Here is a 23,621-nt window from a genome sequence, read left to right on the forward strand (position 1 = left end):
AGTCTTAACTGGCTTCCTCTGCTTGGCTCTGCAAATGTATAGTTGGCATCCACTATTCCGATTTCACCTAATTGGTGTTTTCAGATTAGTGGAGAGGAGAGGGAACCAATGGCACCGGATGAAATGGCAGCAGTTTTACGGGCGCCCAACCAATTGTGCTATTATGTTGTTTTTTTTTGCGTTATTTGTAACTTATTTTGTACATAATGTTTCTGCCACCATATCTTACGGCAAAAAAGAGCTTCTGGATATCAGGACAGCGATCACTCACCTCGGATTAGACAAAGATTTTTTTCTTCAAAAAGCAGGAAGCACAGGACATTCTCCAAACACCTGACAGGGCCAACATCCCTGTTATTTGCAAGAGGAGGAGACGCAGGTATAGAGGACACAGAGCGGGAAGCCTCGTGAGGACCCACAGGAGGCGAGTGGGAAAGCTGCCGTTACTGTCAATATTACTCGCCAACGTGCAATCATTGGACAATAAATTAGACGAGGTACGATCACGAATATCATACCAACGGGACATCAAAAACTGTAATATCCTATGTTTCGACATGGATATTCAGCTAGCGGGATTATACGCAACATCGGCAAGATAGATCAGCACACTCAAGTAAGATGAGGGGCGGCGGCCTGTGCATATTTGTAAACAACAGCTGGTGCACAAAATCTAAGGAAGTCTCTAGATTTTGCTCACCTGAAGTAGAGTATATTGTGATAAATTGCAGGCCACACCACTTGCCTTGAGAGTTTTCAGCTATACTTTTCGTGGCTGTTTATTTACCACTACAGACAGATGCTGGCACTAAGACCGCACTCATTCAGCTGTATAAGGAAATAAGCAAACAGGAAACCACTCACCCAGAGGCTGCGCTCCTAGTGGCCGGAAACTTCAATGCAGGGAAACTGAAATCAGTTTTACCAAATTTCTATAAACATCTTAAATGTGCAACCAAAGGGAAAACATTTTTCTAGATCACTTGTACTCCACACAGTGACACGTACAAAGCTCTCCCTTGCCTTCCATTTGGTAAATCCGACCACAACTCTATCCACCTGATTCCTGCTTACAAGCTAAAATTAAAGCAGGAAGCACCAGTGACTCGGTCTATAAAAAAAGTGGTCAGATGAAGCAGATGCTAAACTACAGGACTGTTTTGCTAGCACAGACTGGAACATGTTCCGGGATTCTTCCGATGGCATTGAGGAGTACATCACATCAGTCACTGGCTTTATCAATAAGTGAATCGAGGACGTCGTCCCCACAGTGACTGTACGTACATACCCCAACCAGAAGCCATGGATTACAGGCTACATTCGCACTGAGCTAAATGGTAGAGCTTCCACTTTCAAGGAGCTGGACTCTAACCCGGAAGCTTACAAGAAAGCCTGCTATGCCCTGCGACGAACAATCAAACAGGCAAAGCGTCAATACAGGGCTAAGATTGAATCCTACTACACCGGCTCCGACCCACGTCTTATGTGGCAGGGCTTGCAAACTATTACATACTACAAAGGGAAGCACAGCCGCGAGCTGCCCAGTGACACGAGCCTACCAGACAAGCTAAATCACTTCTATGCTTGCTTCGAGGCAAGCAACACTGAGGCATGCATGAGAGCATCAGCTGTTCCGGACGACTGTGTGATCACGCTCTCCGTAGCCGACGTGAAGAAGACCTTTAAACAGGTCAACATACACAAGGCTACAGGGCCAGACAGATTACCAGAACGTGTGCTCCAGGCATGTGCTGACCAACTAGCAGGTGTCTTCACTGACATTTTCAACATGTCCCTGATTGAGTCTGTAATACCAACATGTTTCAAGCAGACCACCATAGTACCTGTGCCCAAGAACACCAAGGCAACCTGCCTAAATGACTACAGACCCGTAGCACTCACGTCCATAGCCATGAAGTGCTTTGAAAGGCTGGTAATGGCTCACATCGACACCATTATCCCAGAAACCCTAGAACCACTCCAATTTGCAAATACCGCCCAAACAGATCCACAGATGATGCAATCTCTATTGCACTCCACACTACCCACACTACCCTTTCCCAACTGGACAAAAGTAACACATATGTGAGAATGCTATTCATTGACTAAGCTCAGCGTTCAACACCGTAGTTCCCTCAAAGCTCATCACTAAGCTAAGGATCCTGGGATTAAACATCTCCCTCTGCAACTGGATCCTGGACTTCCTGACGGGCTGTCCCCAGGTGGTGAGGGTAGGTAGCAACATATCTGCCACGCTGATCCTCAACACTGGAGCCCCCCAGGAGTGTGTGCTCAGTCTCCTCCTGTATTCCCTGTTCACCCACAACTGCACGGCCAGGCACGACTCCAACACCATCATTAAGTTTGCAGACGACACAACAGTGGTAGGCCTGATCACCGACAACGATGAAGACAGCCAATAGGGGGGAGGTCAGAGACCTGGCCGGGCGGTGCCAGGACAACAACCTATCTCTAAACGTAACCAAGACTAAGGAGATGATTGTGGACTACAGGAAACGACCGAGCATGCCCCCATTCTCATCGACGGGGCTGTATTGGAGCAGGTTGAGAGCTTCAAGTTCCTTGGTGTCCACATCACCAACAAATTAGAATGGTCCAAACACACCAAGACAGTCGTGAAGAGGGCACGACAAAGCCTATTCCCCCTCAGGAAACTAAGAAGATTTGGCATGGGTCCTGAGATCCTCAAAAGGTTCTACAGCTGCAACATCGAGAGCATCCTGACTGGTTGCATCACTGCCTGGTACGGCAATTGCTCGGCCTCCAACCGCAAGGCACTACAGATGGTAGTGCGTACGGCCCGGTACATCACTGGGGCTAAGCTGCCTGCCATCCAGGACCTCTACACCAGGCGGTGTCAGAGGAAGGCCCTAAAAATTGTCAAGGACCCCAGCCACCCCAGTCATAGACTGTTCTCTCTACTACCGCATGGCAAGCGGTACCGGAGTGCCAAGTCTAGGACAAAAAGCCATAAGACTCTTGAACAGGTAATCAAATGGCTACCCGGACTATTTGCATTGTGTGCACCCCCAACCCCTCTTTTACGCTGCTGCTACTCTCTGTTTATCATATATGCATAGTCACTTTAACTATACATTCATGTACATACTACCTCAATTGGCCCGACCAACCAGTGCTCCCGCACATTGGCTAACCGGGCTATCTGCATTGTGTCCCACCACCCACCACCCACCAAGCCCTCTTTTACACTACTGCTTCTCTCTGTCCATCATATATGCATAGTCACTTTAACCATATCTACATGTACATACTACCTCAATCAGCCTGACTAACCGGTGTCTGTATTTAGCCTCGCTACTTATATAGCCTCGCTACTGTTATTTTTCACAGTTTTTTTACTGTTGTTTTTATTTCTTTACTTACCTTTTGTTGACCTAATACCTTTTTTGCACTATTGGTTAGAGCCGTCAGTAAGCATTTCACTGTAAGATCTACACCTGTTGTATTTGGCGCATGTGACAAATAAACTTTGATTTGATTTGTAGACTATTGAAATTCATTTTAGGATGGATATTATAGGCTTTTGTTTGATGGTTTCTTAGAAGAATCCTTCATGGAAGCTGAGGAGTGAGAGAGAACTCTCAGGGCTACACTGGAACTCCAGATGTTTGGAACGCGGAAGCGATAAAATCTGGGCGCTACCCAGTACACATCTTGGAATCTTCTTTTGGCCTACAGCCAGCCTTCGAGCAAAGCTTCTTATTTAAGAGATAAAACGAAACCTACTTGAGGTGATTTCCCAGTTTTGCTTTTGGGGATTTGGTAGGGGCGGGAGTTTTTACTGAACAGCTTACATGACAAGGAAAACCCCTGTCCCTAGGCATAAGCAATGTAATGTAAAAGTAGTGCACTATAAATGGAATAGGGAGCCATTTGGAAAGCAATCATGGTTGTTGGGGATGTGTGTGAGTTTTTTTTCCCTTGTTGACTACTGGACTCTATGGGCAGTAGAACACTAAAGTCCAGCCTCTCTAACAGAGATACACACAGCCCTCTAGCTAACAGCAGGACTCTCTACCCTGCCTTGACCTCTCTACAGATGGAGGAGTGAAGAGAGAGAGGAAAGAAAGGGGAGGAAATGAAGAGAAGGATAGGGAAAAGAGAGAGTAGAAATGGGAGAGAGGGAAGGGGAGAAGTAAGAGGGAGAGAGAAGGAATAGGGAAGAGAGGATGGAGGATGGAGGACTGGCATAAACAGTGTGAAGAACAGGAGAGCGGAAGAGACTTGTGATGTTGCTGGAAAACAGCTCACGGTAACGAAGAGTGTAAATAAGAGTGGTAACAGTGGCCTCCCATGTGACGCAGTGGTCTAAGGCACTGCATCGCAGTGCTAGCTGTGCTACTAGAGATTCTGGGTTCGAGTCCAGGCTTTTATTTTTTTATTCAAAAAAGGATGACGAATTAACAGCAGTAGCAATACAAGGATATAACATCTATAGAAGAGACAGCAACACTTATGGGGGAGGTGTTGCTGTATACAGTGCATTCGAAAAGTATTCAGACCCCTTGACTTTTTCCACATTTTGTTAAGTTACAGCCTTGTTAAAAAATGTATTAAATGTTTTTTTTTCCCCTTATCACACAAAAAACCCATAATGACTAAGCAAAAACAGGTTATGGGTATGACGCTACAAGCTTCGCACACTTGTATTTGGGGAGTTTCTCCCATTCTTCTCTGCAGATCCTCTCAAGCTCTGTCAGGTTGAATGGGGAGCATTGCTGCACAGTTATTTTCAGGTCTCTCCAGAGATGTTAGATTGGCTTAAGTCCGGACTCTGACTTGTCCCAAAGTCACTCCTGCGTTGTCTTGGCTGTGTGCTTAGGGTCGTTATCCTGTTGGAAGGTTAACCTTTGCCACAGTCTGAGGTCCTGAGTGCTCTGGAGCAGGTTTTCATCAAGGATCTCTGTACTTTGCTCCGTTCATTTTTGCATCGATCCTGACTAGTCTTCCAGTCCCCACCGCTGAAAAACATCCCTACCGCATGATGCTGCCACCACCATGCTTTACCGTAGGGATGGTGCCAAGTTTCCTCCAGACGTGATGCTTGGCATTCAGGCCAAAGAGTTCAATTTTGGTTTCATCAGACTAGAGAATCTTGTTTCTCATGGTCTGAGAGTCCTTCAGGTTCCTTTTGGCAAACTTCAAGCGGGCTGTCATGTGCCTTTTACTGAGGAGTGGCTTCCGTCTGGCCACTCTACCATAAAGACCTAATTGATAGAGTGCTGCACAGAGGGTTGTCCTTCTGGAAAGTTCTCCCATCTCCACAGAGGAACACTAGAGCTCTGTTAGTGACCATCAGGTTCTTGGTCAACTCCCTGACCAAGGCCCTTCTCCCCCGATTGCTTTGTCATTAAAACTGTTTTTGCTTTGTCATTAAAATTGATGAGGGAAAAAACTATCTAATCCATTTTAGAATAAGGCTGTAACGTAACAAAATGTGGAAAAGTCAAGGGATCTGAATACTTTCCGAATGCACTGTAAGTGTGATGCACGTGACATCCCAGCAGTTTTGAGAAAAAAACACTTTATATTGGAGTTGTCCCTGTTGAAATTCGAGACGGCCTTTGCTTATTCATGAGGCTAGCATCTCACTCTCCATCGAATACAGGCGGTTGACGTCAACACCCCTCATCGAATATTTTAAAAAGTATTCAAATAAGAAGTTGTATCCATCAATCCAAAGAGAGGAATAGGCAGGAGATTGACAGCCCGCCGTTCCGCTCTGTGGACAACAATTCCCATTGTTAGGTCAAAGACACAAGCATCTCGTCATTATATCCAGTATCTCTGATCAAAGGCATCAGATTGACACAACACTGATCTAAGGTCAGGTTTAGCGTTGTTCATCCCAATAGTTATGGTTACAGCTTGAGAGTTGTTTTAGCTCATGTGGGTAAGAGCGACACAGGTATGTAGTGATAATAGAACATGTCAACACCTAAATGATTTACTGCCTGTGCAATAGAGTTCAAGATCCAAGTGCTGTGAATGTTTCCATGACCTTTTTCATATTTCTGAACTTCCAGACTTTGAACTACTGTAGTCAGAGCTATAATTTTCACTGTAGACGTACTACTGTAATTGCAACAGGCACCAGAGGACAAATTACAGTATACTAAGCCACATATTTTTTTCTCTGATTTTCTCCACTCCCTTCGTCACCATCTTTGATTGACATTTTAGGCTTTTGATTTTCAGGCACTCAAAATGCAAATGGACATTTCACTCAATCTGTGGTGCTGTGGGATGTACTGGTTTTAAATGCAAATGTGATTCTGCTGTTGACCATATCTCAGGGTGCCAAATGAGTGTGGACTTCATGGGAAGGAACGGGCGAGAACAGGGGAGCAGGGGAGGCAGTTTTCATTACTACACCATTCATCCATCACAGCAGGGGGACAGGAAGTGTGTGGGAGGGGAATGGGTGTGGGTGGGTGGGTAGGTGTACCCTGCGGTGATTGTAAACTATGACATAAATGTAAACCCACAGCCAGATGAAGCTGTAAGAAGTTTGCACGGCATATTGCACCGGGCTGTGTGTCTGCGCGCGAGTGAGCAAGACATCTGTTGGAGGAGTAGTGATACTAAACGACCTCTCTGTCTACTGGCATAGATGAGGTACTTCTCTAATCCTGGCCTGCCAGGAACCCTTCTGAGATCCAACCGCACACACACACGCACACACACACACACACACACGTTTGTTTTACTATCCTTGTGGGGACCAAACAATTGATCCTATTTTCCTAAACCTAACCCCTAACCCTAATTGTAAACCTAACCCTAAACCTAACCCCTGAGCATAAAATAGCCTTTTTCCTTGTGGGGACTGGCGAAATGTACCCACTTGTCCGAATTTTCCTTGTTTTACTATCCTTGTGAGGACTTCTGGTCCCAAGGATAGTAAAAGCAAAAACACACACACACACCAGAAGAGAAATGATGCCGCTGTGGCATGTTTTGATGTTTTATCACGTACTAATCTGGTATGCTCTGCAGTTAGAGAGTGTATGTGTGTCTGTATGTTGTGATATTATGTACATTGATGTGATGAGTAACATCCCCTGTGGTCATTCTGGAAGTTCTCACACACCTCATGTTACGCTCCAAGAGATCTGGTGAGAAGGCAGAACATCCCTTATAAGGGGAAAGCAAAGCAAACTGATTGTGCATTCCATGCTTACCATACGTGGACAACACAGTTAGCTACTGCACTTATGCTCCGATCCAAAGCTCCATTGTCCAGTGCTGTTTTGTCTCAGAACTGTTGTCAAAAGTAGTACACTATATAGGGAATAGGAATCCTGTGCACTCCATGACCAGACTCAATTAGTGAACAGTCTGGACCGCAACCAACATTCCCCGGGCACAGCACACACATAGACAGGCGCAAGTATGCATGCACACACATAGAGTTTTCCTGCTCCTCTCTCCTCCTCATTCTCAGTTGGCCAGTCTGTCATGAATGGACAACAACTCTCCCTCTGTTTTTGTTTTTAAAATTTCCACCCAATTATAGCATTAGGAACAGTTCGTTGATAATGATAACTATGTAGAAGGATTTTGTTTTCGTGTATCTTACAGTGATGTCCTACTTTTCACCAGGGAAACCTGGTATTGATTCATTAAGGAGCATTTTCTGAAATTTGAGGCATTCAGTGGATAAGGTCGTTCCATTTCATTTGAATCACTTTTTGGACCTGAATGCTAAAACATTCAGGAGAAAGAGGAGCTCAAAGTTGACCCATTTTGCATACCCCACGAGACATCCATGTCTTCAACACTGGAAAATATAAACAGTTGAATTTGATATCATTTAAAAGCTAACAAGCAGGGTTGTCAATTATCAATATTGACGCACATATTATAGGTTTAACTCTAATTTACATCATCTGAGGTGTATGTGTTGTGCCTGCCATTTGTTGAGACACAGCATACTCTTGAATATAGAGTGGGTGTAATTTCAATCCTATAAATAGTATTCATATAATGGACCTATCCCTTCAGACCACTACAATGTAGATGGTACACCATTGAAATTGGATAGAAATTTTAACTTCCAATTACTACCACAAAAATGGCCGGCAGTTCACCCACCGACGAATGTCAACTTAAATGGTAATGTCTATTGTTTTATCTATATTTCTCTGATTTCAATAGGTTTCCTATGGAATATTGACAGTGTCATTTAAAACAACTGATATATTATATCAACCTCAACTGTTTATATTTTCCAGTGATGAAGACATTGATGTGCCATGGTATGGTGGGGTATGCAAAATGGGTCAACTTATGAGCACATTTATATCTTGAATGTTTTGGCATTCAGGTCCAAAAAGTCAGTCTGACCACCTCTACCATGGGCAAATATGTATGGAAAGTTTAGTTCAAATCAAAAGGGGTGCGGTGAAAAAGTGATTGAAATCAAATGGAACGACCCGATATGTACCCATTGATTCTTGAAAAATATAACTTAGAAATGCCTCATAGTTCATCTGTCGTACCCCATCAGAAACCCAAATATACGCTTGTTTTACTCCAATGTTTATTAACAAAGTAAATGTAAACAAACACTGTATGACCTCAACTTGGTTAAAACTATAATTTTGATATCCTTGCATCCATAGGTTTGTCTATGAATTTGAGAGTGGTTACATTTCTCCAGCACCATCCCTCAGCTTTTTACCAAAACAATAACGGTGGTGCTCTTTGTTTTTGTTTCAAATGCGGATTTCCCCTTTAAAAAGCACTGACCCTAAAGTGTAAACAGTAGCAGTAAACAGTAGCTACAGCCCTGCCGCTCTCTGATGCCCTTGAATCCTTGTATCCCCCCAGTGTGTATGTGTGTTTATGTGTGTGTTTGTGTGTGCGGGTGAGTGTGCAAAGTGTCCTTATCAGGAGCTGCAGTGGTCTTCCCATCTCTCTGTCACGGTCAGAGGAGGGCCATCATCTGGTGTCCAGTATTGACGTCATCACTGGCTGACCGGGCTTCTTTCATGCCTCTGCAGTATAATTGCAATACAGTCAACAGTTACAGTAATAGTCATTGAAGTCAATAAAGTTATATTATCACTTTGTAAAAGTTAGAAGAGAGAGATTTAAGAGTTTCTCAAGTGAAATTAGAAAGTTGGTGACTCTTGACCTTTGGTGTGTTCTAGAAACTGTTACTTAACCCCTTAGTAGGTCAGCATATCCAATCTGTGAACGATATACACACACACACACACACACACACACACACACACACACACACACACACACACACACACACACACACACACACACACACACACACACACACACACACACACCCAAACACTGCAGTTCCTGTGAGACTTTACCACCACGGTCTCCATACACACAGCCTTTGAACATGTCCCTCTGTTCTTTCCCTCCAAACCTTTTAGCCGCGGCAACGGCAACTAGCATAGCCTCCTAGAGAAATGAAAACGCATGTAAAAGGACCCATGAGCACCAACATGTGAAGTTCATAGTGCAACACACACACTCCAGGCAGAGATTTAATTATGTGACTTTGTGATACCGTAATGCATTTTAGCGACCACAGAGGCACTCAGGTCTCTCTGCCAGGGTCCATACTGTCTCACTGGTGCAGAAATGTTGTCTACTGCCATCAGAAAACTGTCATATATCTCACTTCTTTAACACCCTGATACACTGTCCAGACATGATCTTATTTATCTTATTTAGAAGGTTATTAGAGGCCCCAGGTGTTGATTTAAACTAAGATAAATTCAAAGATTATAAGCAGTAAAGGCTGTAGGTGATTTGTTGTTGTGAGTAGATTGTAACGGGGGCTGAGTTAGTTGTTGGCCAATGCCTGTCCTCACTCTGTCGCCGTGGATGAAGTCTGGTGGTGTGTGCATCAAATCAATCAAATGTTATTTGTCACATGCTTCATAAACAGCAGGTAGGTGTAGACTAGGTATTCCCAAACTGGGGTACGCGCAATTCCGTCGGGGGTACGCCAAATAAAAATCTTCACATTTAAAAAATAGATATTTTTTAATGTTTTTTTTTTTCTTCACATTTTTAAACAGTTCATTTATATTTTCCAACGAGGCTATACATTTGGGTGAGGTTTTTTTCTTGCCTGAGTAGCCTCCTTTCATGGCCAGAAATATGTGGACACCAAGGAACTTGAAGCTCTCAACTTGCTCCACTCTACAGCCCTGTCGATGAGAATGGGGGTGTGCTCGGTCCTCCTTTTCCTGTAGTCCACAATCATCTCCTTTGATTGTGGACTAACCTCTCCCTCACGTTAAGGGAGAGGTTGTTGTCCTGGCACCACACAGCCAGGTCTCTGACCTCCTCCCTATAGGCTGTCTCATCATTGTCGGTGATCTGCCGTACCACTGTTGTGGCATCAGCAAACTTATTGATGGTGTTGGAGTCGTGCCTGGCCGTGCAGTCATGAGTGAATCGGGAGTACAGGAGGGGACTGAGCACGCACCCCTGAAGGGCCACCTGTGTTGCGGATCAGCATGGTGGATGTGTTGTTACCTACCCTTACCACCTGGGGTCGGCCCGTCAGGAAGTTCAGGATCCAGTTGCAGAGGGAGGTGTTTAGTCCCAGGGTCCTTAGCTTATTGATGAGCTTTGAGGGAACTATGGTGTTGAACGCTGAGCTGTAGTCAATGAATAGCATTCTCACATTGGTGTTACTTTTGTCCAGGTGGGAAAGGGCAGTGTGGAGTGCAATAGAGATTGCATCATCTGTGGATCTGTTTGGGCGGTATGCAAATTGGAGTGGGTCTAGGGTTTCTGGGATAATGGTGTTAATGTGGGCCATGACCAGCCTTTCGAAGCACTTCATGGCTACAGACGTGAGTGCTACGGGTCTGTAGTCATTTAGGCTGGTTGCCTTAGTGTTCTTGGGCACCGGGACTATGGTGGTCTGCTTGAAACATGTTGATATTACAGACTTAGACAGAGAGAGGTTGAAAATGTCAGTGAAGACACTTGCAGTTGGTCAGCGCATGCTTGCAGTACATGTCCTGGTAATCCGTCTGGCCCTGTGGCCTTGTGAATGTTGACCTGTTTTAAGGTCTTACTCACATTGGCTTTGGAGAGCCTGATCACACAGTCATCCAATTGTGCGCCGGTCGCGGTCGGCTGCGACAGAGCCTGGACTCGAACCAGGATCTCTAGTGGCACAGTGCCTTTGACCACTGCGCCACTTGGGATGCCATGCTACTCAATATTAGGGAGGTGTGTGTACTTGTACTTTCACAGCTGATAGAGTATACTCCCTCCCTCCCTCCTTCACCCCCCCACCCCACACACCCCACCCCACCCACCCATCTCTTCAGTATGCTTTAATAGAACTGTTGGGTGAAGGCATGCTGTGCAGCCCAGGCAGCCCCTGTACACTGCTGTGGTCAGCATGTATGAGTGTATATTTGAAAATGAACTGAAATGACTATTACAGGGTAATTTCACGCCCCACAGGAGATCTGATGTCTTCTTTACTCTATAGAGATTAGTGTGTGGAACCTCTCTCTCCTCTCTCTCACTCCTGTCTCAACATTTCTCCCTTCTCTCTCTCCCCTCCTCCTCACTCTCCAATTCTTTCCCTCAATCTTTCTCCTCTCCTTTCTTTCTCTCTACCGCTTTCTCCCTTTCTCCCTCCCTCTCATCCTCTCTCACACTATGCCTTTTTTCACTATGCTAAATTCTCCTTCTCGTCCCTCTACTTGTCTATCACATTTTTTTCTGTCTTTTTTCTTTCTTCTCTCCCCTCTCCACAACTTTTCCTTTTCAATCTCCTCTCTACTTTGCCTGCTGCTTTCCATCTACTCTGTACCTGCCTTATAGTCCACCTGAATGCAGGTTGTCATTAGAACATGATGTTCCCATAGGTAATATATATGCCTCCACGGTACATGCCTTTGCATAATAGGCTAGCCATGCCGATTTTGCACCCATGGGTAAATGGAAAGCTTTACTGAAGCAATATCAATGCTGGCGAGCTGAAGTAATCTAAATGTATAATTCTACACAAAATTACACTACAATATAAAGTGGTATTGCTGGTGAGCTGGAGCAATATTAATGTTTGATTCGACACAAACTTCCAGTTACAAAGTTCTGTATTATTTCTGCACAGTTTGTGCACCAGTGGAACCAACTGGCTGGTTTTCTTTTCTACCTGGAAGTCTATAATGAATCAATTCATGTTACTGATGGTTCAACATGAACTGATCACTGATCACTCAGTCCCTGATCAGAAGGGCTATAATTAGCACAGTAAACCGCATGTCAACAGTAATCTCATGTTATGCTGCTATTTGTCTCCCCACTCTTATCAAACTCATTAGTCAATGGACCTGCACTCAAGTCAGCCTAATATCACAGTCTGCTTAGCGTTTGGTGGATGCCTACACAACCATGAGCATGCACACGGACACATACGCAAGCACGCATAGACGAACTCACGCACTCAAACACGCACACACATGCATACACAACGCTATAATTAATGAGTATTTATAAGGGCAATTCCACTGCGCTGAGATTAAAATGTTTCACTTAAAATGTATGCCAAACAAAGTATACAACTCTATGCACAAGGACTACTTTTAACAATTTATACTGAACATTTTACAAAAACAGAACTGTGCAGATGCAAAGTTTGGTAACAGAATTTCTGTAAAATCTCCCTGTTTTTTGTGACCACATTTTCCCAAAACTCTGTTAAATATCTGCTCTGAATTATGATTCAAACAGTGTCTGCAGAAAGAATGGGATGTCAGCTATGACATGACACCATGAGTTTGAAAAAAATCTTCTTTGGTTATTGAATTACAGTAAGTGAAGTAGATTTACACCCTGTAACAGATTTGCGGTAACGGAATTTTATCATGGGTTCCGATCTGTACTACAAAGAAATGCATAATAATGGCTATGAATGTCTTTCTCTTTATGGTGATGTATCCTAAATTGGTACAAATGTAGAAATATGCAATATCCTCCTTTGCATGTTTGGATATTATTCTACACACTGGCTATTATTTTAATGAGCTCCGCCACCAAACAAGACAATTTGGTTGGTTCAGACCAAATCTGAACCAATCATAGGCGTTTATGTTTCACAAGTTTGGACATCAAAGTACAGGGGCCCCCGGGTAGGTGGGAGAGAGTCAGTTGAAGACTTTTCCCACTCTTGCTTTGACCACCAGATGACAGAAAGATTAAAAAAACAGTTATCAGCTAACATAACAGTATGCCAGTGGAAGGGAGGACAGTAGCAGGAGACCCTATGAGCTGAACATAACAGTATGCCAGTGGAAGGGAGGACAGTAGCAGGAGACCCTATGAGCTGAACATAACAGTATGCCAGTGGAAGGGAGGACAGTAGCAGGAGACCCTATGAGCTGAACATAACAGTATGCCAGTGGAAGGGAGGACAGTAACAGGAGACACTATGAGCTGAACATAACAGTATGCCAGTGGAAGGGAGGACAGTAGCAGGAGACCCTATGAGCTGAACATAACAGTATGCCAGTGGAAGGGAGGACAGTAGCAGGAGACCCTATGAGCTGAACATAACAGTATGCCAGTGGAAGGGAGGACAGTAGCAGGTGAACCAACTATGGTTTGAGACTATTATGATTTCCCATTGTAGCCAATTCAATTGCAGAAAATCTGTTAATGATTTTTCAGAAATCCTGTTACCAATTTGGTATCAGTATAAACACTATAACTAATTGATAGGTCTACCTTGTTACTTCTGTGAACTTTCATTATCCTCCCTCCTCATGAAGAAGAGACATTTGAAAATATCTTAAAGATATGTGGGTTTTTGTAAGGGAATTTTAAAGCAAAAGGAAATGTTTCTTAAACTTACAGAAGTCAGACAAAATTCTGATATTAGTTGGCAGGGTTCTTTACTTCAACATTATTGTGTTTTGATTTATTTCTAATACCTTTTAAGATTTTTTCAGGTGTTTTCTAAGACCTATCTGTTTGACAAGAAATCAAAACCTTTGCTTATTCCAAATGTTTAGAAAGGAAAATGTAAAAAAAACATTTTTTATATACCTTAATTTAAAAACAGAATCTAGACTCTTAGCTTCCATTTAAAATCCAATTTAACATGCTCCTATGAACTTCACATGTTGGTGCTCATTGGTCCTTTTACATGGAAATTAGCATAAGCTTATCATCTTCCAAATGTCAAAATTTGGTCCAGTCTTCTGACAGTATATTATTTACTATTGGCACGAGTACGTAGAGAGGAATAACCATAGATACAATATAATAATGTTTCATTTAATTCTGGGGGAATAACTATTCTTGCCTCGTATTACCAGACTGATGATGTAAACTTGCGAGAGCTGGCTGGTTGTACGAGGCTATAACCATTCCAATTTTATACTGCAAATTCTTTTCAAGGTCAAGCTTGCTTTACACAGTTATCAGTATAATAAGCTCAGCGATGAGACTGAGTTGATTACTAAATCAGATTTGTCCTACAGCAGGCCCACAGCAGCCAGTGTTGTGTTGGAGAAGGTCAAGATATTCTGGTGTTGCACAGTAATGCTGAATAAAAGTTAGAGACCTATAACCTTGTGAAATAGTACTATTGTCAAAAATCGAATCAAATCCAATCAAATTTTGTTAGTCACATGCGCCGTATACAACAGGTATACTGTAAACCTTACAGGGAAATGCTTACTTACGAGCCCCTAACCAACAATGCAGTTGAAAAAATATATAAGAATAAGAAATAAAAGTAAGATGTAATTAAAGAGCAGCAGTAAAATAACAGTAGCGAGACTATATACAGGGGATACCGGTAGAGTGTCAATGTGTGGGGGCACCGGTTGGTTAAAGTAATATGTACATGTAGGTAGAGTTATTAAAGTGACTATGCATGCATAGATGATAACAACAGAGAGTAGCAGGGGTGTAAAGGGGGGGGGGGTGCAAATAGTCTGGGTAGCCATTTGATTAGATGTTCAGGAGTCTTATGGCTTGGGGTAGAAGCTGTTTAGAAGCCTCTTGGACCTAGACTTGGTGCTCCGGTACCGCTTGTCGTACGATAGTAGAGAGAACAGTCTATGACTAGGGTGGCTGGAGTCTTTGACCATTTTTAGGGCCTTCCTCTGACACCGCCTGGTATAGAGGCCCTGGATGGCAGGAAGCTTGGCCCCAGTGATGTACTGGGCCGTATGCACTACCCTCTGAAGCTCCTTGCGGTCAGATGCCGAGTAGTTGCCATACCAGGCAGTGATGCAACCAGTCAGGATGCTCTCGATGGTGCAGCTGTAGAACCTTTTGAGGATATGAGGACCCATGCCAAATCTTTTCACTCTCCTGAGGGGGAATAGATTTTGTCATGCCCTCTTCACGACAGTCTTGGTGTGCTTGGACCATGTTAGTTTGTTGGTGATGTGGACACCAAGGAGCTTGAAGCTCTCAACCTGCTCCACTACAGCCCCGTTGATGAGAATGGGGCGTGCTCGGTCCTCTTTTTCCTGTAGTCCACAATCATCTCCTTTATCTTGATCATGTTGAGGGAGAGGTTGTTGTCCTGGCACCACCCGGCCAGGTCTCTGACCTCCTCCCTATAGGCTGTCTTGTCATTGTCTTTGATCAGGCCTACCACTGTTGTGCCATCGGCAAACTTAATGATGGTGTTAAATTCGTGCCTGGCCATGCAGTCATGAGTGAACAGGGAGTACAGGAGGGGACTGAGCACGCACCCCTGAAGGGCCCCCTGTGTTGAGGATCAGCGTGGTGGACGTGCTGTTACCTACCCTTACCACCTGGGGTGGCCCATCAGGAAGTCCAGGATCCAGTTGCAGAGGGAGGAGTTTAGTCCCAGGGTCCTTAGCTTATTGATAAACTTTGAGGGAACTATGGTGTTGAACGCTGAGCTGTAGTCAATGAATAGCATTCTTACATTGGTGTTTCTTTTGTCCAGGTGGGAGAGGGCAGTCTGGAGTGCAATAGAGATTGCATCATCATAGGATCTTTTAGGGCGGTATGCAAATTGGAGTGGGTCTAGGGTTTCTGGGATAATGGTGTTAATGTGAGCCATGACCAGCCTTTCGAAGCATTTCATGGCTACAGACGTGAGTGCTACGGGTCGGTGGTCATTTAGGCAGGTTACCTTAGTGTTCTTGGGCACAGACACTGTGGTGGTCTGCTTGAAACATGTTGATATTACAGACTCAGACAGGGAGAGATTGAGAATGTCAGTGAAGACACTTGCCAGTTGGTCAGCACATGCTCGCAGTATACGTCCTGGTAGTCCGTCTGGCCCTGCGGCCTTGTGAACGTTGACCTGTTTAAAGGTCTTTTTCACATTGGCTGTGGAGCCTGATCACACAGTCTTCCGGAACAGCTGGTGCTCTCATGCATGTTTTAGTGTTATTTGCCTCGAAACGAGCATAGAAGTAGTTTAGCTCGTCTGGTAGGCTCATGTCACTGGGCAGCTCTCGGCTGTGCTTCCCTTTGTAGTCTGTAATGGTTTGCAAGCCCTGTCACATCCGACGAGCATCAGAACCGGTGTAGTGCGATTCGATCTTAGTCCTGTATTGACGCTTTGCCTGTTTGATGGTTAGCGGGATTTCTTATAAGCTTCCGGGTTAGAGTCCCGCTCCTTGAAAGAGGCAGCTCTAGCCTTTAGCTCAGTGCAGATGTTGCCTGTAATCCATGGCTTCTGGTTGGGGTATGAACGTACGGTCACTGTGGGGACGACGTCATCGATGCACTTATTGATGAAGCCAATGACTGATGTGGTGTACTCCTCAATGCCATCGGAGGAATCCCTGAACATATTCTCGTCTTTGCTAGCAAAACTGTCCTTTAGCTTAGCATCTGCTTCATCTGACCACTTTTTTATTGTGGTCAGATGAGAAAAGAGTACAGACTGACATTAGAGAGCCATTCTGATAAAACTGTATATGGTTGTCAGTAATGCTGAGCACTGTAGTTGTATGTTTTATGGGCTGTTGTGCTGTTTCAGTTAATCTCTCTGTGGCGTGATGACTGCTGGTCAAAGTCCATGAGCAGAGCAGTAAGGGCCTTTTAGGGCTAGGTTTACCCGCCCAAAGCCGATTAGCAGCATTGCTCAGTGAAAGTGAAAGCACTTCTTAGCTCTTTGTCCTTTGACCTGGCCCTGACCTAAAACCCCGGGAACACACACAGTACACACACACACACATACCCATGCACATGCACACCACAGGAGGTTGGTGGCACCTTAACTGTGGAGGATGGGCTCATAGTTACATTTTACATTTTAGTCATTTAGCAGACGCTCTTATCCAGAACGACTTACAGTAGTGAATGCATACATTTCATATATATATTATAGTAATGGCTGGAATGGAATCAATGGAATCATATCGAACTCTTTAAACACCTGGTTTTCCATGTGTTTGATACCATTCCATTAACTCCATTCCAGCCATTATTTTTATTTAACCTTTATTTAACTAGGCAAGTCAGTTAAGAACAATCTATTATTTACAATGACGGCCTACCAAAAGGCAAAAAAAAAATTGGTAGGATAAAACAGACATCACAACAAGAGGGCCACCACAACACTACACTACATATAGCCTTGTGGTTAGAATGTTGGGCCAGTAACCGAAAGGTTGCTGGATCGAATCCCTGAGCTGACAAGGTAAAAATATGTCATTCTGCCCCTGAGCAAGGCAGTTAACCCGTTGTTCCCCGGGGGCCGAATACGTGGATGTCAATTAAGTCAGTCCCCCGCACCTCTCTGATTCAGAGGGGTTGGGTTAAATGCGGAAGACACATTTCAGTTGAATGCATTCAGTTGTACAACTGACTAGGTATCCCCCCTTTCTCTTACATAAAGAGAGACCTAAGACAACAATACAACATGGCAGCAACACAACATGATAGCAGTACAAAACATGGTACAAACATTATTCGGCACAGACAGCAGCACAAAGTTTAAGAATGTATAGACAAGAAAATATCACGTGAAATGTCAGTAAGAGTGTCCAAGATTGAGTCTTTGAATGAAGAGATTTTTGTTGAGTTTTTTTGCAGCTCATTCCAGTCACTAGCTGCAGCAAACTGAAAAGAGGAGCGACCCAGTGATGTGTGTGCTTTGGGGACCTGTAACAAACTGACTGGCAGAACGGGTGTTGTATGTGGAGGATAAGGGCTGCTGTAGGTATCTCAGATAGGGGGGAGTGAGGACTAAGCCGTCCTTCCCTCAGCAGCCTCTTGTGGTACTCACACACTACAGCTGTGGCCTGACCTATTCTGATTTGCTCATGGTTAAGCTCCCTGTGAGTCTCCCGAGACGTGGGAGATTTTCTCACTCTGTGTGTGTGTGCGTGTGTGTGTGTGTGTGTGTGTGTGTGTGTGTGTGTGTGTGTGTGTGTGTGTGTGTGTGTGTGTGTGTGTGTGTGTGTGTGTGTGTGTGTGTGTGTGTGTGTGTGTGTGCTAAACATAGACACACTCTATGTCCTAAGCTAGCCTAAATGTGAACATAGAAACACAGCGTCATGCCTGCTGGTTGATGCTAAATTGACCATGTCATGTGGAACGTGTGTTGTGTAAAGCTGTCGCCACAAAGGCTGGTGACATGGATGCCACTGTACTCAACTCTGATTGGCTATTGCCAGCCTGGTGTCCACCAGCAACTGATCATCAACTTGATACAATAATATGATACCTGTATACAAAAATAAGATAATGCCATATTTATTCAATAAAACAGACAGACTTTCATTGTCTATTGCCAAAAAACTGATTTAGCCTCTCAGCCCCTCTAAATATTTGGGAGTATAAACATGTTATCTCTCATATCTCTGATCATCGTCTTGTCCGCACAATAGATATCAGTGTGTAGCACTTCTCCTCGTCTCTCCTCCTCTTTCTTTCCCCCTCTCTTCTCCTCTTTCTCTCCCCTTCTCACCCCTTCTCTCTCTCCTTTTCTTGTTCCGTCTGTACCTCTCTCCTTCTTTCTCCCTCCCTCCCTCCCTACCTCTCTCCCTCTAATATCATTTATATTTGTTATTGATTTTTTTAAATCTTAAGTCTGCATTGTTGGAAAAGGACCCGTGAGTAAGCATTTCAAGTCTACACTTGTCGTTAATGAAGCATGTGACAAATATAATTAGATTTGATCTCTCTAACATCTTTACAGTTCTACTCAGTATGGTGCTAAATTAATTGCATCCATGTGTAAACAGTAACACTAATATAATTGACACCCATTGGGGCTCTAGATCTAGATTTGCTCTTGGATCCAGCTGTGAGGATGTCTCTAATAAATGAACCTCTGTCAACTGAACTCCCTCTGACTTCAAATCTAATTTTATTTGTCACATGCGCTGAATACAGCGGGTGTAGTCTTTACCGTGAAATGGGTGCTTACGTGCCCTTCCCAACGATGTAGTTACACAATTGTAATAAAAAGAAAAAATTCTAACACAAGGAATAAAATAACATTTATCATGTTTAGATTAAATTATACTAAATATATTCACGTCACCAAATAATTGATTAAAACACACTGTTTTGCAATGAAGATCTACAGTAGCCTCAACAGCACTCTGTAGGGTAGCACCATGGTGTAGCCGGAAGACAGCCAGCTTCCGTCCTCCTCTGGGTACATTGACTTCAGTACAAAACCTAGGAGGCTCATGGTTCTCACCCCCTTCCATAGACTTAAAGAGTAATCATGACAACTTCCGGAGGACGTCTTCCAACCTATCAGAGCTCTTGCTGCATGAACTGACATGTTGTCCACCCAATCAATGTCATGCTATGTGTTTCTGCCATGCTATGTTGTTGTATTAGGTGTCTCTTTATGTAGTGTTGTGTTGTCTCTCTTGTCGTGATGTGTGTTTTATCCTATATTTTAATTATATTTTTAATCCCAGCCCCTGTCCCCGCAGGAGGCCTTTTGCCTTTGGTAGGCCGTCATTGTAAATAAGAATTTGTGACTTGCCTAGTTAACTGACTTGCCCAGTTAAATAAATGTTAAATAAAATAAGAAAATAAAAGAATCAGAGAATTAATCTAGTACTGAAAGCATAAGCTACAGCTAGCTAGCATTGCAGTGCATAAAATGTGGTGGGTAGTTGACTCAAAGAGAGAGAAAGGCAATAGCTTCCAAAATGGAGGGAGTGAGTGAAGGAGGGAGGGAGATTTTGTTGTATTTTTTCTCATTTAGCTAGCTAATGCAGCTAGCTAGTTTAGCCTACTCAAACCCGGCTCAAACAGAGAAGGATGCTATGTTAACTGGCTATGGCTATGCAACACTGAAAATCTTCCAAGTCAAATTAGTGTTTGGTTTTATAAATGTATTGCCACTGGGGCCTGTCAGTGTAACTGCTAAACTGCTTTCTGAATGTACACCGTACTGCATGATTGTAGTGGGTTTACTAACGTGTTAGTTCTAGTAGCTATGTTGACTAGGATGTTAATATGGTGACAACGATGTAGAGGCTGTGTGTAGCGGTTAACGGTTATGATATGAAGGTTTGGCTTGGAAAGTTTTTTTCTAGATCAGCTAGATGCAGGTAAGAGTGTGCAAGGCGGTATTGAATGTGTCAATGTCTGTCACCTTGATTACTCAAATTTCTCTTGACCTGTGCACCTATATTTAAAACTTTTGTTCATATGCTAGGTTGTAGCATCTTCATGATGGGTATAGCGAAAATGTTTGTATCATGTAGTCGCCTAAACCTATCGCTGTTACATTGAGATGGATGAATGGAATATGAATGACAGTCATCCAATATGCTGTAATAGAAATAAGGCTATGCTCATAAAAACAATTATTGTCCTCCCTCACTGACTGCCACTGACGTACATGAAGGCAGGGTAAAGTGACTAGGCATCAGGATAGATAATAATAACAATAAAATTAAGAACAGAGTAGCAGAAGCGTGTGTGTGTGTGTGTGTGTGTGTGTGTGTGTGTGTGTGTGTGTGTGTGTGTGTGTGTGTGTGTGTGTGTGTGTGTGTGTGTGTGTGTGTGTGTGTGGGTTTTGTTTATTTTTATTTTATTTTTATTTCACCTTTATTTAACCAGGTAGGCTAGTTGAGAACAAGTTCTCATTTACAACTGCGACCTGGCCAAGATAAAGCAAAGCAGTGTGACACAGACAACACAGAGTTACCCATGGAATAAACAATAAACAAGCCAATAACATTTTATTTTTTTTTAACACAGTAACACAATAACACAATAAACAAGTCAATGACACAGTAGAAAAAAAATTTAAGTCTATATACAGTGTGTGCAAAAGGCATGAGGAGTTAGGCAATAAATAGGCCATAGTAGCGGATAATTAAAATGTAGCAGATTAACACTGGAGTGATAGATGAGCAGATGATGAGGTGAAAGTAGAGATACTGGTGTGCAAAAGAGCAGAAAAGTAAAGAAAAACACTATGGGGTTGAGGTAGGTAGATTGGGAGGGCTAATTACAGAGGGACTATGTACAGCTGCAGCGATCGGCTGTGTGTCAGCATAGTATGTGTATAAAGTATAGTGTGCATATATAGTCTTGTGAGTGTGTGTAGAGTTAGTGCAAAATTGGGTAGATAGACTTGTCTCTCTCTCCGCTGATGATTGGAGGGCCAGGAGGTAAGCTCTTATTGGTGGAGGGAGGTGAACCTGTGTTTTCTCATCTAAATGGGACAAGCCTGCACCTGAGGCTCTTTGTGTGTGTGTGTGTGTGTGTGTGTGTGTGTGTGTGTGTGTGTGTGTGTGTGTGTGTGTGTGTGTGTGTGTGTGTGTGTGTGTGTGTGTGTGTGTGTGTGTGTGTGTGTGGTGTGTGTGTGTGTGTGTGTGTGTGTGCGCGTCAATCGAGCTTGTAGCCAAGCGACAGGCTGAGTGAGGTTAGGGGTAGGCACTGGTTAAGCTGAGTGAGCAGAGGAACAATTTAACATTTTATTTAACTAGGCAAGTCAGTTAAGAACAAATTCTTATTTACAATGACAGCCTACACCGGACGATGCTGGGCCAATTGTGCGCCGTCCTATGGGACTCCTAATCATGGCCGGTTGTGATACAGCCTGGAATAGATACAGGGTGTCTGTAGTGACGCCTCTAGCACTGAGATGCAGTGCCTTAGACCGCTGCTCCCCTCATTGGGATCAGCTGGAGGAAGTGTTTTTTTGGGCCAATCAGATTGCTGCCCTGCCGGGTTGGCTCAATGTGTGTGTGTGTGTGTGTGTGTGCAGTAGCTGGGAGAGGGCAAGCCCAGACAAGTATAGCAGCAGCAGCTCAGAGCCTCTCTCTCTGTGAGAGGCAAATATAGGACAGCCTTTCAGTCTCTATCCCTCCTTCTCTCTATCTCTCTGTTACTGCTCTGTCTGTCTTTGTCTAGGGGTGTGTTATTGGAGCTGCCATCGCCAGGGAGACAGCTGGGTGACACTGCTGCACTTCCATTTCTGTATTAACTAACGGTTGTCTCGTCTCCCTCGGAGAGGATTTACACAGGGGCATGTAACCCCTCCAAGACTCTTTGTCTGTGTGGTGTGTCTCGTAGGGCGTGTGTAGGGCTCAAGGATCTAGCAGCCATGAATACCTGTTGGAAGATGAAGGTATGACGGGCTCTTTCTCATTGTTGTTGTTGATACTGACAGCAGATAGTTTTGTATTGTCTTTGTGTGTGTGTGTGTGTGTGTGTGTGTGTGTGTGTATGTGTGTGTATGTGTGTGTGTGTGTATGTGTGTGTGTGTGTGTGTGTGTGTGTGTGTGTGTGTGTGTGTGTGTGTGTGTGTGTGTGTGTGTGTGTGTGTGTGTGTGTGTGTGTCTGTGTGTGTGTGTGTGTGTGTGTGTTTGTTTGTCTTGGGGGACATCTTTCAGCATTCTTATGTGTGTATTTATGTGTTTTTAAACGCAGTAAGAGAAACCACCTACGTGTGTGTGTGTGTGTGTGTGTGTGTGTGGTGTGTGTGTGTGTGTGTGTGTGTGTGTGTGTGTGTGTGTGTGTGTGTGTGTGTGTGTGTGTGTGTGTGCGCGCGCACATGAGGGAGAAGCAATATGTTAAAGCTAAAATCTGGAGAAGGTGAAACAACACCACTGTTCACCGCTGCGCATTTGTTATTGTTTTAGCTTTGTTGATGAAATGGAGGAGAGGAGCATCCAGCATAGTAAAAATAAAATGATCTCAGTATTTACTCTGCTGTTCTATCACACGTTACCCAACAATGATGTCCAAGGGGGAAAAACTGTGTTTGTTGTTTGAAGTAACTTCTTCATTGTTGTAATATTGCAAACAGACGTGGCAGTTTCACCATGTACGGATTCCAGCTTTAAGAGCAGTTTCCTTTCTGTGGTTGTTATGGGGAGGTCTGCTGTCTCCGTGGTTATTGGGAGCACCTCTTAAGAGCAGTTTCCTTTCTGTGGTTGTTATGGTGAGGCCTGCTGTCTCCGTGGTTATTGGGAGCACCTCTTAAAACCTGTTGGCTATAGCCGTCCTGCCAGCAGAACGTCTAGCCAAAATCAAATGGAACAGCAGGGCGCGAAATACAAAACATCAAAAATCTAATAATGTCAATTTCTCAAACATACGACTATTTTACACCATTTTAAAGATAC

At 43.8% G+C, this 23,621-nt stretch overlaps 1 protein-coding gene across 6 annotated transcripts in view; it reads left to right on the top strand.

Moving 5' to 3' along the window:
• Window positions 1–23,621, top strand: part of LOC106613192 (E3 ubiquitin-protein ligase MARCHF8) — a 126,118-nt gene that overhangs the window by 54,704 nt on the left and 47,793 nt on the right. Inside the window, exon 1 of one of the 6 annotated variants that reach the window (XM_014215263.3) lies at window positions 22,067–22,621. The exons of the other annotated variants lie outside the window; for them this stretch is intronic. Within the exon in view, the coding sequence (XP_014070738.1) occupies window positions 22,598–22,621 (24 nt within the window). The 5' untranslated portion in view covers window positions 22,067–22,597. Of the gene's footprint in view, window positions 1–22,066; window positions 22,622–23,621 lie in introns of those variants that run through there. 6 annotated transcript variants of the gene reach the window in all.

This window comes from Salmo salar, chromosome 01 (genome assembly GCF_965601325.2).
Source record: "Salmo salar chromosome 01, fSalSal1, whole genome shotgun sequence".
NCBI lineage: Eukaryota > Metazoa > Chordata > Actinopteri > Salmoniformes > Salmonidae > Salmo > Salmo salar.